The 15,306-nt window shown below is 43.7% G+C and overlaps 1 protein-coding gene across 3 annotated transcripts in view; it reads left to right on the plus strand.

The window, feature by feature from the left end:
* The window catches only part of SCG5 (secretogranin V), a 54,311-nt gene that overhangs the window by 24,999 nt on the left and 14,006 nt on the right, over nucleotides 1-15,306 (plus strand). For all 3 annotated transcript variants that reach the window (XM_008017169.3, XM_008017170.3, XM_008017166.3), the window contains exon 3: nucleotides 12,115-12,264. In XM_008017169.3, coding sequence (XP_008015360.1) covers nucleotides 12,115-12,264 — 150 coding nt within the window. The remainder of the gene's footprint in view (nucleotides 1-12,114; nucleotides 12,265-15,306) is intronic.

Here is a 15,306-nt window from a genome sequence, read left to right on the forward strand (position 1 = left end):
CTCCCTCCCCAACACACACACCACATGCCATTCCGAGGCTAGAATTAACCCCCGCTCCACCAACAGCAGCCACCGAAAAATAGTAATAACTGCCAGGAACTCAGAAACAGAAAAGAATTTCTACGAGATTACTGTCCAAAACAAATGTTTATTCTAGCCATTTATAAAGAACACTTACAGATTTACGGCAGTTTAGGATAGAGAAAAAGAAGTAGGGGAATGGTAATTAATGCAGGTACAAATTTGTAACGCCAAGTGAGAATCACATTCATTGTCGTGGCCCAAAAGGCCTTGTCAGATCCAAATGGAGTGTCCTCGTTTTAGTCTACAGACACATGGAGGGAAGTGGCATGATGGAATAATTACATTCGCAAGCCATGTACCCCCAGTCTGTGCTAGGGCCACTCCCCTGGCCAGTGCAGAACCAGGCCAGCTGGTGGAAGGGACTCTGAATGGGCACAGCGCTGCCAGGCCCTGCCACTCCCACCTCATCCCATCCAGAATGGGCCCAACACAGTTCCTGCTTCCCCTTATTCACACCCCCTCAACCATAGTCCCCAGTGACCTGCTTCCTTTGTGAAGCCCAGGCTGACCGGAAGGTGAGCCTCAACAGAAACCAGCAGAGAGCTGTGGGTCTGGGGTGGAGGGTCACCTCCACTGTCACGGTGTCTTGGTGTTAATGTCATCTGTTGGCTCAGCCATTCATTGCTTCCGTCTTCCCTAAGCTCCTGCAGATCTCCTTTACTTGTTGCTTTCGTGTTGGAAGCTATCTCCTTGGACGCTGGGTCACTAATTATAAACTTCCTGTGCATTTAACTGGCTCTGCTTTGGCCCCTAATGACTTTATTTCTGCCTGCAGGATTGTCATTGCCATTGCCCCTTTTCCCTACCTGGGAACCTGACGTACTCTGCTTATCCCTATAGCTGGCACACCAGGGGGCCTGGAATTCCTGTTGGTGAAGACACTACTTGAAGAGAATAATCCCAGAAATCCTCTAAGTTGCAAATATATCATACAGGAGCAGAGTACCACATGTGAATTAGCCCTCATTATCATGTTAGTAGAGAAGCTTACCCACAACGATGATAACGTAGGACCTGCTATGTCATTGAGAACAGAGAGGTGGGGCTCAGGACAAATGATGTCATAAGTAAGTACAGTTTCAGAGAGGAAGATGAAGTGGGAGCTTTAGATCATTGGAGGTGGTAGGCCTGGATGTGGAACCAGATGCTGGAGGGCCCACGTCCATATTTTTACTTTACAGTTTTGTGTCCATATCCTCAGCTACTCCCCACCACCACCACAGTTCTATATCCCATTATTTTTTCAATATACCTGATCCTCAACTCAGGCTCCACTCTGATCCTCAGCTCAGCCATATAATTTCAGCAAAGATTATAAAATAAAGATTTTAAAGGACAAACATGAGCCTTGACCTTAGTATAAAGACATGCTTAGCCTTCAAACAAGTTGCCAAGTTGAGACTTCATTTCAGACAGCAAATAAAAGTTATATGAAGGAGCTAAAAGTACTACTGCAAATTACCTATTTGAAATGACTTTTTCAAAACCTGCTAACTTCACAGCTCTCCTAAAAAGGCTTCATTTCCAGGTTATTTTATTTTGGGGTTTTGTGTGTATGTGTTAGAGGGGGTGGGGTTTGTGGTGACTACAGAAAAATTAGTTAAATTCATAGGATAAAATTTGAACTTTTGCAAATAAGTAAACAGCCAAAACAAACACCACTTCGGGAAAAAAAAAATACATTTTCTCCTTTTGAAAAGCAAGCAATGCTTAAGCAAAATACCTTAAAAGTGAACTAAAAAGCTTTTCTAAAATAAACAACTCTGCTTGTGATCCTAAATTGGGACCACATGTAGATGTGAAAGCTACAAATGCAGTGCACTCAGAATTTGCGTCTCTGCCTTCACTGTTTGCGTGTCTCTGAGTACACGATGATAATGTTGCCTTTGGTCCCCAAGGAGCCTGAGTTTTTTAGATCCTAGTATGAGGGGGGAAAGCAGAAGAAGAAAGGAAAGGAATGAAAACAAATGCCTTTCAAGACAAAATATCCGAATGGGTTTCACTTTGCTTATCTGCCAACAGGCTCAACCCAATTAAGATCTCTCCTACAAGGACAGGACAGTGCCAGCCGGGGTGTCTGCCCTTGCCGTCTATGTGGGGCAGTCCCTGTGAGGGACCAGGCTCAATTCAGAGCAGAAGGATCGCTCTAGCAAACTGCCTGGGCCAGCCCTCTGCCCTGAGGCAAGTCAATGAATAAGCCAATTCAGCACAGATAGAATCATTCCTTTGTTTTTCTCAATTACCAAATGCTGTGTGCTTTGGGGTCACTTGTCGTGTGAGTTTAGAGAATGTGGATATTGCAACAGAAACCCTCGCCATTCTAAACAGCTTAAACTCAATTCTGTTCCTAGGGAGGAGAGCTGAGGTGATAATATCCATTTCTAAGGATAAACTATCGTGTGTTCATTTTCTCATTCCAGGAGACACATCTCTCTTCTCTGCTAGTGCTGCTGGTCTCTTCCAGCAAGCACAAACATCAGATATGTGTTTATGTGGACATATTTTGTCCCCTATTACTGGAGAGCAAGCTCCTTGAGAGAAGGGAGTATGCTGCCCGGATAAGTAACTTTGTTAGGCAAAGCATGACTTTATTTAATTTTGAATTGATAAGGAGGCACTGATGTTAGTAAAAAGCTCAAATGTTCTGAGCCCTGTTGCTCAATACCTCAAACACAGGACCATGATCACCACAATGAAAAATATGTGGGATCGTTCATTTCAGCTCTGTTAATTGTGCGATTAGGAAATGTTGACTAGATAGTAAAAGCAGCTACCATTCACGGAGTGCTTATTCCATACCAGGTACTGAGGTAAGCATTTGACATCCAGTATCTGATCTGATCCTCCCACAAGCATGTTATCCCCAGGTTAAAAGGGGAGACATTGAGGTCCAGTGAGATTGAGAGGCTATGGGAGGTTATCCCACAGTGTGAGGCAGAATGTGGACTGAACTCAGGGCCCGGACAACAGGAAGCTAAAAAAGCCTCTTTGTATAAACAGTGCTCTCGTTTCTGCGGGTCCTCCGGAAATGAAAATAGTTGCTTTTCGTAAATCGGTTTGAATGTTGGGACCCTCGTTTCTCACCAGGAGTCAAGGCCGAAAGGTCTTCATACATAGAGTGGATTTTGAGAAAGGATGTGTGGAAATGACTCTGTTCAATTTTCTTTTATCTCACCTCAATTACTTGGGTTGCAGGAAGCAGAAACATGGGGGTCAGACATCTAAAATGTGAAGTTCCATCCTCATGTTGGCCACTTCTTTCAGGCTCCTTTCCCCATTCACAGGGGCCAGTCTGTTTGTCCCTCTCCTGCTCTTTCTCCTTGCCGCTGTCTTCTTTCCAGTGAGACACAAGGTGGGGTGGGACTGCCTGAGTGCTTACTGAGAAGGAGAAACCCAAGCGCAGATTGTACAGGAGCTGACTGATGAGCCCTCTGGTTGTGGACAAGTGATTGCGCTTTTTGTAAATTGTGTGTTTACCTCAAGTTGTGAAAAAACAAAACAAAACTTGTCGGGCAAGTTGGACCTTAGGAAGGAGATTTCTGGGTCTGTGACTTCTCTTAGCCCCCAGTGCCTGGTGCCTGCAGCCGGTGTCCCCTCAGGGAGTCCCAGGCTGTTCTGTGGCCTCCAGAAGGAGCCACCCCGCCCCTTCCTCGCCCCCCTCCACGCTGCCTTCCCTTAGCCCGGGGGGGCTTGCCGCCCTCCACCTTCTCTCCTGGTCTCCTTGGGCGCTGTTGCACTTCAGCCTTCAGCTCTGTCAGAGTCTGAGCGGGGGAAACCAAAGGAAGCCAGGCGGTGTCTGGAGTGCCCCATCCCACTGCTTCAGGCTCCCAGACCGCTGACAAAAGGAAAACTGGTCCGTCGCTTTCTGAACGATGTATCGAGACCGCAGTGTATTTTTAGCATCTGCTGTTTGTGGTAACATAAGTGAAAACTGCTGGACCCGTTCCCTTCAGCTGAATGGCTGGTATTCAGGGCAGTGTGCCCACTCCCTGCCAGACGCTCCTCATGGAACTCCCTTTTTACGAGGTGGGCGACTGGCTCCCTGGCACCAGGCTGCCCCACCAGAATTCTCCTTTATTGCCCAGCGCCAGTGCCCCGTTGCCTGAGTCCCCAGGGCTGCAGGCAGGGTGAAGGGTACGAATGGGACGACGCTGGCTACGGGCTTGTCAGGGTGTTCCCAAGTTGTGTGGCAGAGTCTGGAGGGCAGGGGTTGTCTGGATGTTCCAAACCTCCAGCGTGAGATGGGCACTCAGGTGCGAAGGAACCTTGGTGGCGAGGCCGACAGGTGGCGTCCTGTTTCAGAGCCATTTTGCCAGTGCCTGGCTCTGGAGTGGTCGCTGACGCTGAAGATCCCCTGAGTGACCAGGAAACTGTGAGAGACCCCAGTTACCCCAACAGGTCATTCTACTAACGGTGGCTGTGGAGCTCCAGCTCATCTTTGGAAGATGGAAACGCACTGGAAAGGGTACGAATGGACGCAGAAGGCCTCGTCGGGGCTCTCCCAGTGCCACCGTAGAGTGGACACAGGGCTGGAATCCAGAATAGCACCAACTTGCTGAGTGGCTTTAGGCAAGAAACCTTTCCCCAGGACTCACTTTCTCACTTAGAATTATGAAGAGTGATTCTTGTCCTACTGACCTTACTAGGACGTTTTTAATAAGGATGAAAGCACTTTGCAACTGCTGAAACCGTAACATGACGGAAAAAAAAAAAGAAGAGTGACCAAGTAGCGCAGGTCCCATTTATGTTCTTAATTTCTGACCAACCTTAACGTCCATCAAAACTGCCCCCACTAGCCCCAGCCAGGAGAGCCCTTGCATCGTGGTGGGACATCATCAGGCTCTGCAAAGGACATCACTGATACCATGAGAACTCACTTTCAAGGGAGGTGTTTACCTCTAATTCTCACAGAATTAGCGTAAGTCTGAAACCGCAGACTTTTAAGAAAGTTCTTAGCAGCCACACCGATGTCACAGATTCCATAAAGCAAGATCGCCTAGGCACACTCTCGGAGCTAATTTTCTCTCATTTTAAATATAATTCTAATAGGCCTGGCTCTCTCGTGTTCTGGCCCCTTGTTACTGAAAATGTGGCTCAGGGACCAGCAGTGTCTACACTACGTGGGAACTCGTGAGGAATGCAGAACCTCAGGCCCCACCCTTCACCTTGGATCAGAATCCACATCGGGATAAGATCGCTGTGTGCGTGTGCGTGTGTGTGTGCGTGTGCGCGTGCGTGTGTGTGCGCGTGCGCGTGCGTGCGCGTGTGTATGCGTGTGCGTGCACATGCGTGCGCGTATGTGCTTGCGTGAGTGCATGTGCGTGCGTGTGTGGTGTGTGCATGTGTGTGTGCGTGTGCGTGCGTGTGTGTGCATGCGCATATGTGCTTGCGTGCGTGCGTGTGCGGTGTGTGGTGTGTGCGCGTGTGCGCGTGTACGTGCATGTGTGTGCGTGCGTGTGTGTGTGTGCGTGCGTGTGTGCGTGTGTGCGTGTGTGTTGTGGGGGGGAGGGTAAAATTAGAAGAGACTTGCAGGGCCTAGGTGCACTCTCAATTTATTGTGTTTCATTATGGAAAGGATTTGGGATGACTACAATTAATAACTTAGAAGGAGTGAGGTGACAACATTAAAAACGATTGCATCTGGGACCATTTAATATAGTTTTTTTTTTTTTTTTTTTTGACATCATGTCTCACTTTGCCGCCCAGGCTGGAGTGCGGTGATGTGATCTCGGCTCACTGCAACCTCCGTCCCCGAGTTCAAGTGATTCTCCTGCCTCAGCCTCCTGAGTAGTTGGGACTACAGGCGCCTGCCTGTAATTGTATTTTTAGTAAACACGGGGTTTCACCATCTTGGCCAGGCTGGTCTTGAACTCTTAACCTCGTGATCCACCCGCCTCCGCTTCCCAAAGTGTTGGGATTATAGCCGTGAGCCACCGCGCCTGACCCATTTAATATAGTTTTATATCCGAATGCCCTTTAATCCTCTGAGAATACACTGTTACAACACTGTATAGTCATTGATATTCCCAGTAATAGTCCCATATTATCAAGAACAGGGAAGTCATATTCCCCTGCTGTTTATTTACCTAATATTCGTAGTGGAAAATTTTCCTTTAAAATGGTCAAATAAATCTTGATCTTAAACCGACGCTTCAGTGATCTGAATACTACATGAAACAGCGCGTTCTCTCTAAAGAGATAAGTGAGATGTTCCTATAATCGGAAACCTCAGTTAACTCAGATTTTGGTTTTTATGCACAACATTTTGGAGAGTCAAATGATATCAAGATAAGATGTGATAACAGAGACTTACTCTAACGTTAAACAATGAAAAAAACTCTACCAGTGCAACAAAAAGGCCATGACTGTTTAGAGCCAAGTAAAACTTTGGGGGTCAGAAGGTATTATTTACTTTACATATTTCCGTTTACTAGGTACTAACAACTGATCTTCAAAATCATGGAGCAGGAAAATGGATTTGAAACCCAAGGGAGTTTTTAAGTAACTGGAAAAGTTAGTGCCCTGTTCTGGACAAGCCATCATTGGAGTTGTTAGACTCCAGCTGGTGGTCCCTGGGAGTGCTGTTGGAGGCTCTGTTGACACCAAACAAGACCATGAGTGGCAAAGCTTGGAGCTGTGGTTGATCAGATCTCCAAGGCCAGGGAGAGACCGAAACCAACCAGGTCAACCTGCCAGCTGAATTGCCAACCTCAAAGGGATACGTACAGAAGGGAGAATTGGAGGCACATGGCAGAGGGTGAGAATGCGGAGAAGAGCAGGATGCGGTCAAAAGATTGACAGATTTTTATGGAGGGTTCCAGCACAGGCCAAGAAAGAGATTTAAGGGCTCTGACTCAAATAAGACCAACTCTCCTTCTTTCTCACTCCTTTGACAATTACATCTGAATGCAACTTTATTGCCATGGCAATACAAAGAAAGTCCACCAGTGATTTGATATCTAGAGCTTGGAAATAAACAGCTGCATGGTACCAATTTTATTATATAAAGCAAAGTTTATAGAAACACAACTGGACTTAAAACTCATTTGGCAAGAATTAAATATTTTCCATTTATTCTAGAGACATTTGTAGAGTGCCATGGCTGTGGTGGAAACATAAATAGAGCATCATCACAGGACAGGATTAATTAATTGCCTGAAATAATTTCAAAGCTGTAAGTGAAAGATCCTGTCTTTATTAATGGTATTCTTTTCTCAAATCAGCACATTTTGAAATCTCACAAGCTTTTGACTCATCTCTCTCCTGTGCACTGCTAGAAATCTTATTTAACTCATGTTGCGGCCACCCTAATTCCAATCCTTGCCATTTCACTCCTGAGTCTCAGCAACACTCTTACAGCAGAATTTAATTTTTCTCCAACCTAGCTTTGTACAGTGGTCTGGTCTCTATACCACCATCTATTGTCTATACCACAATACATTATGTTGGGAATATATCTTATTCTGTACTGCTGGCTTATTGTGTTAGTCATGAGTAACCAACTAGAATGAAGAACGAACTAGAGAACAGGAACTATGTCTTTCACATTTATATCTTCTATAGCACCTAACATAATTATTGCTACACAGTATGTTGCTACAGGAAGTCTTCCATGACCTAGATCTGGGCTAGATACTTCTCTACACAACTGTGATACACTGCCGTACCCCGGTTACATTATCAGTGCATTACAACTGGCTGTGTTATGTTTGTTTCTTTTTGTTTCTCTATGAACTATGAGAGCAGAGCCTACATTTATCTGGTTTATCACTGACCCTCTAGTACCTAGTCCAGGTTTTGATTATATATTACATGCTCAACACATATTTTTAGATTGATTGAGTTATTTGTTGTTGGTGGTTAGTGCAATAAGACAGTGAAGGAGGCTGGGATGAATAGACCAAATGGCATCCATAGCATCATATTATTTTGTTTGACTTGGCTTCAGGTACGATAGAGCAACATAACCTAAATATTATAGTGAACCAGATAACTGGCATTTGGCTGTATTTGCAACTGTATAATGTTAAAATTATTTTATTTTCTATACCTGTTTAATTGTCTATAAGATTCTAGCTCCTGGAGCGCAAAGGACAGCATTTTTTACTTCTGCATATCTCCCTCAGTTCCTACGTCAGTGAGTGTTTCTTGATTTGACATCATTAAATGCAGTTTAAAAAGAGTCTGTGTTCTAATCTATCTGCCTAGTGCTAAACATCTGTTGCTTCCTAACAAGTGCTGCATTCATTTTAATGGCACTGGTGCACAGAGGTAAACAGAGCCTTGGCAGGCCTTCCATAAGGGAAACTGTTTGCTTCCTTCATTAATTACTAATGGAGCATTAAGACACGCATTCCGCCTTGAGCCAAGTTGGGTAATTCCTGGCCCTTAATGCTAGAGTGCTTTCAAAAGTTGAGACATGTATTGACACACCAGACAGCCTGCCCTCTAGCAAGCACAGTGGTGGCTGTAGTGCCAACATTATATAAAGCTTCAAGTCTATCAATACCAAGTGTACTGATATGTCTAACCTTTGCAGCTATTGGGTTAATGTGGAATAATATGTATCCCTGCACTAGCTCCGAAGGTAGCTATCACAAATGAACTGGATGAATCATCAGAAAGATACAGAAAGGTTAAAAACAAAAGGATAATCAAAGATTTACCAATTAAACACAAATAGAGTGAGAGTGGCAAACTAATAGAACTATAAATCAACATGTGATTTATCAGTTTATATTTAGCAGCCAATTACCAACACAATTAAAGTGAAACAGTTATACCCTTGGATATGCTAACTAGTATAGCATCAAAATGATAAAAGCAGTTTAAGAAATAAGAGAATGACAGTCACTTATTGTTAGTAGTAGAGTTTAACGTATAACCATCAGATTGTGATAGACTAGAGATAAAATGTGAATATGGATATAAAAAGAATATAATTAAAATGTTGATAAATTGGCTATATTTAAATGTTTACGGGTTATATAAAATACCTTATATTACATATTCACATGGAAAATTTCCAGAAATAATATGGTAGTTTACAAAAGAAATCCTTTTTTTTTTTTTTTTTTTTTTTTTTTGAGACAGAGTCTTGCTCTGTCTCCCAGGCTGGAGTGCAGTGGCCCGATCTCAGCTCACTACAACCTCCGCCTTCCAGGTTCAAGTGATTCTCCTGCCTCAGCCTCCCGAGTAGCTAGGACTACAGGCGTCCGCCACCACTCCCGGCTAATTTTTGTTTGTTTGTTTGTTTGTTTGTTTTTACTAGAGATGGGGTTTCACCATATTGGCCAGGCTGGTCTCAAACTCCTGACCTTGTTATCTGCACGCCTCGGCCTCCCAAAGTGCTGGCATTACAGACGTGAGCCACCGCACCTGACCACCTATTTTTTTTAAAAGAAGTGCAGAAATTTTACAGTTTCTCTCATTATAAAACAGTGACCTAGATCTGGGCTAGATACTTCTCATCATTCTCGTCACAAAGCAATGAAATATAATATAAATGTAAACAAAACAAACAACCACTTGATTTTGCCTGAATTTGGGGGCTAGAGGAGTCAGCAGAGGTAAGATTGTCCTTTTAAGGTTAAACTTTAATCAACACAGCACACAAAGACAGAGTGATGCAATGTCACTTCAAGGAGACAATATGATCCCCAGGGCACTGAGATCTAGTCATGATTCTACGAATATATTAACATTTCCAAGGGGGGGAAAAAAGTGTGAATCCAAGGAAGAGCTGGTTCAGCCAAAACAACAAAGGCAGGTGCTCGTGTTCATCCAGGGACAAAGGGGCCTCATTCAACTGGACTTAACTAATCCAGCCTGTGGCAGGATCCTCCTTCGGGAGAAGATGGAAGCATGGTGTTATTTTTGCCTGATTTTGCTCAAATTTCATGCCCACCAAGGCACCTTTTGATTGTAAACCAGCCTCTCCTGTATAGGTCTGCGTACACCATGATTGTGCATTAAGGGAACTCTGAGTATGAGGCTCCTGTGTCCCCATGGAGTCGGTAAGTATGAAATCCTGCCAAGAAATGATCTGCTGTGGTGCTGAACAAGGAAGCTTCATGAGCCTTATAGATTGTTAAGGCTACAAGAAAAGAAAGTCCAGAAACTCACATGCATTCATATGTTAACTTGGTAACTTGGTAAAACAAGTTATGGAGTATAAGTTGTTCTTAATTCACTGCTGTGTTTTGGTTCTCAGAGTAGGTTTTGGTATGTATGAGACACTTAAGTATTTGCTAAAGACATGAAACAAGTAGGAAAGGACAGAATTATTTAGCAAATGCTGGTGGGATAATTGGTTAACTATTTTACATACACTAAAATAAATAACATGGATTAAAGAGTTAACTCACAAATGGAAAAATTGAAAGAATTATCCAAATGTCAGTAGTACTTCTGAAGGGGCAATGATTTTGTGCATTTAGAAGGATAAGAAGAAATCAAAAAGGAGAATAAAAATGAGAAATCTGACTACATAAATATTAAAAACGTATGTTAGCAAAATACTATAATAGTAACCAGAATTCAGAGTCAGACAACATGGGAAAATATTTGCAGAAAAGGCGACAGCCAGAGGCCTTGTATCTTATTATGTAAAATGTTCATACAAATTGATAAGAAAAACATTGAAATTCCAAGAGCATAAACAAACAGCTCACATAAAAGAAATTAAAATTAGTAAACATATGGGAAGACATTTGACCAAGCTGGTAATCAAAGACATTCAAAATAAAACAGTAATTTTAAAACATTTGAATTAGCAAACAAAATATAAAAATTCATTTTCATAAAACCCAATGCTGGTGAGAATGTTGCAAAAGTTGTACTTCATAGTTTGCTGGTGATGGCTTATAAATTGGTACCTCCTTTTTGGAAAACAGTTTGGCAATACAATATCAAAAGTCGTCAAAATGTTTTATAGCCTTTGACCCAGTAATTTGACTTCTGGGAATCTATCCTGAGGAAAATTAATCCAAAATATGGAAAACATTAAATGTCTAAAATGAATTGGGAAACACTAATTGTCTCACAATAGGGGAGTGGTTAATATGCTGTAGTACAGCCATTGGACTAAAAACTACATAGCCATTTATAATTACAGGAATAGAGACCATGCAGCCAAATGGAAAGATGCTTGTGCTTTAATATTAAATAAAAATGAATATATCCTTTGTATAAAAAGATACATAGCAACAATTGGAGTAAGTACACCAAATTTTAAGTGGCTGAGCTAAAATAGCAGGATAACAGTGACTTTATCTTTTTTCATAATGTGCTTTCAGCCTGTATATCTGCTTTTGCCTTCCTTTCTTACCCCAAGTCCTGCCCAAGCTCCGTGCCCAGCTTCCAGAGCCCTACCTGTGTTGGTGCCACTCAATTTCCAGCTTTTCCAAGAAGCCCTCCCATCCCATCAGCCAAATGGAACTCTCCCTTTCCCACGCTCTCTCTCTCTTTTTTTTTTGAAACAGAGTTTTGCTCTGTCGCTCAGGCTGGAGTGCAGTGGCATGATCTTGGCTCACTGCAACCTCTACTTCTCGGGTTCAAGTGATTCTCCTGCCTCAGCCTCTTGAGTAGCTGGGATTACAGGCACCTGCCACCATGCCCTGCTAGTTTTGTAATTTTTTTTTTTCAGTAGAGACGGGCTTTCATTACGCTGGCCAGGCTGGTCGTGCACTCCCGACTTCAGGTGATTCACCTGCCTCGGCTTCCCAAAGTGCTGCAGTTACAGGTGTGAGCCACCACGCCTGGCCCCTCTCCCATGCTCTGGTGATGCTGTATTCACATTTATTTTACAGGACAGTACACAATTTGCCTTGCATGGAAATCATATGTGTACAGTATGCTTCTGTTTCTGCAACTACATTTCTAAACCCCTAGAGGGCAAGAACCACTTCATTTATGTTTCTCTCCCCGCAGCAGAAGGCACAGGGCTTCTCCTGTTTGATATGCCTGAAGAAATATTAGTTGAAATCAATTTAATTGCACTGCAATGAACTACTTCTGATTCCCTTGCAGGTGGAGCTCATGAGGGACTTCAGCATTTGGGTCCTTTTGGCAACATCCCCAACATCGTGGCAGAGTTGACTGGAGACAACATCCCCAAGGACTTCAGTGAGGATCAGGGGTACCCAGACCCTCCAAATCCCTGTCCTGTTGGAAAAACAGGTAACGGACATGCCCTTGGGTTTCCACGGAAAGTTGGGGCTTTGGAAGGAAATGAGAAAGTCTAACATCAGCTACAAATATTCCCAGAAATTGTCATTTCCATTCTGATGGGCCCATGCGTATTTGTAAGTAGATGGGAAGGGGAAATTTATTCTAGAATTTTTGTGTGAGCTCTGTGTTCAGACACACCCACATAGGATCTTCCCCTGCTAAGGCTTTACTTTCTTTCTGTGTCTCTCCTTCTTTGGGAATTGATGCACTTTTCTGCACTTGCTACTCTTTTCATGAAAAGGGGGAACATTTTTTTTTTCCTTTTCCATGATACAACGTCTGCTGATTTTTAATGTCTTTGGAACTAGTTATTTTGTGGATTATCCATGCCTGTTTGTTTTCCTCACTCCTCATGACAGTCAACATTCTAACAGTGTCATGTGTCAACACTGAGTTAGCATCTGTCCTAAAATCCTGTTTATTTGGGGGCCAGGAGGTGGCATGAGAGAGAAGAGGTTCAGAAAGAAGTTGGTTAAGGAAGAAGGTTGAAATTCTCCATATTATTAACGCATCGCACCCACTTTCCTACCCACTAATGCCAAAGAGAATGGTGAGTGGGCTTCACTTACATCAGGCTTTGAGCAGCTGACCTTGGTGGTTAAGAGTAGTGGCTCTAGACTCTGACTACCTAAGTTCAAACTCCAGGTCAACCTGTGTGACCTTAAGTTAATTAATCACTTTCTACCTCAATTTCCTTATTTGCAAAATGGAGGTCGTTGTGGCAATTAAATAAAATTATCCATGTAAAGCATTTTAGCACAGCACCTAGCACAGAGTAAGGACTCTTTAAATGTTATCCTGATTATAATTAGCTTTGCTGCCGCTAGTTAATAATGCACCTCTTACCTTGGGCTTGTGTTAGCTTCTAGCACCAGAGTATTCTTTTCCTGCAAGCCTAATAATAATAGTTGGGATTTATCAGGTTGGTGCAAAAATAATTGCAGTTTCTGCCATTGCTTTCAGTGGGAAAAACCGCAATGACTTTTACACCAATCTAATATTATTTCTACTTTATATTAGGAAAACAGAAGCTTAGAGAGTAACTTGCGGAAGGTTATCCAGGTAACAAGTAGCTGAACCAAGACTCAAACCCAAGTCTACCTGATTAAGGACTGTGTCCTCAACCACCATCACATACTGCCTTGCTCTGAAAATTGTGATAACATTAACTACTCAACTCTTTTTCTTTTTCTTCTTCTTCTTCTTCTTTTTTTTTTTTTTGGAGATAGGGTCTTACTTTTTTGCCCAGGGGGTGGTGCAGTGGCACAATTATAGTAATTCTCTGCCTCAGCCTCCTAAGTAGCTGGGACAACAGGTGTGCACCACCATGCCCAGCTAATTTTTAATTTTTTTGTAGAGGTGGGGTTTCATGTTGCCCAGGCTAAGCTCAAACTCCAGAGCTCAGACGATCCTCCCAGCTTGGCCCTCCGAGGTCCTGGGATCATGGATGTGAACTACCACACCCAGACTTTGTTTTCTTATGATGCCCATAACTGGTCTGACCTCGCCTTTTCTTTTTTTTTTTTTGAGACAGAGTCTCGCTCTGTCGCCCAGGTTGGAGTGCTGTGGCCGGATCTCAGCTCACTGCAAGCTCCGCCTCCCGGGTTCACGCCATTCTCCTGCCTCAGCCTCCCGAGTAGCTGGGACTACAGGCGCCCGCCACGGCGCCCGGCTAGTTTTTTGTATTTTTTTAGTAGAGACGGGGTTTCACCGTGTTAGCCAGGATGGTCTCGATCTCCTGACCTTGTGATCCACCCGTCTCGGCCTCCCAAAGTGCTGGGATTACAGGCTTGAGCCACCGCGCCCGGCCTGACCTCGCCTTTTCTTAAACACAATGCAGGCTGTCTCTTAAAGAGACTGTCTTAAAAAAAGATGCTCCTCCTTTCGTTTCGGGTGAGGCCTCTGTTTTCCATGGAGCACAAAGCTTGCATCTTGAGGCAGAACAACCAAAGTCGTTGGATGTGACCAAGCCAATGTGTGGCTGCTGGGCCAGGAAGGCAGGAAAACCTGAATCACTGCCTGGCTCTAATCATTTCAGCCACCTTTTACTTGCTTGTAGGGTTTTGGATGGATAGGAAGAAAGACTAGATCAGAGTTTAGAAAGCGACAGTCTCCATTGTGAAATCCACTGGATGTGGTATAGTGCAGTGGTTCTTAAATCCCAGGACCACCACCACCAGCATCAGCACCTGGAAACTTGCTAAAAATGCAACTTCTCAGGCCCTACTCTGATTCGACCTATTGAATCAGAAAATTCTGGGGGTGGGACCCAGGAATTCGTTGTGTGTAACCAGTCCTCCTCATGGTTCTAGTGCACACTGAAGTTGGAGACTATTATAGGAGAATGGAAAGAGGTCCAGAGTTTGAACCAAGAGATCTGAGCTCTAGTGTTGACTGTAGTTTGCCACTTTCACTTTCTTAAGCCTTAATCTCTTCACCTGTGGAGGGAAGACATAGACAGTGCCTTCAAAGAGCATACAGGGTAGTTCTAGCTTGTCTGAAAACAAAAGCAATAAAAACACAAAACCATACAGACCTATGGAATCACGCTCTAGTCTGTGCACTTAGGAGCTCTGAGAGGAGAGCAAGCTGGCCCAGTAGAATTGGACAAAATCCCAAACCCAGACACTTTCTTGTCACAGGTTGTCTGCCATTTCCTTTGCTATCCTTCCATGAAACTAACATATTCCCTCACTCTTTGTTCTGCACAATCTGCATTCCAAGAATGAAATCGCTTGCTAAATTTAGCCATTATTTGTGAGGAATTGCTTGAATCATGACACAGCAGAGCACAGTTGAGCAATCCAAGAATAAAACCTTGACTTCTCCTTTCATGCCATGCTCCCCTCTGAATCGTGGCCCACTCACCCTGGACAGAGCAGCAGAGCTCAAAGAGTCCGTCTCAGCTTCAGAGATAGGATGTGAACTTAAGGCACATTTTCAGGCCCGGAGACACCTTCGGTTCCCAGAGCAGGCTTTATCTGCATCTCA

The sequence above is a fragment of the Chlorocebus sabaeus genome, chromosome 26 (assembly GCF_047675955.1).
Source record: "Chlorocebus sabaeus isolate Y175 chromosome 26, mChlSab1.0.hap1, whole genome shotgun sequence".
NCBI lineage: Eukaryota > Metazoa > Chordata > Mammalia > Primates > Cercopithecidae > Chlorocebus > Chlorocebus sabaeus.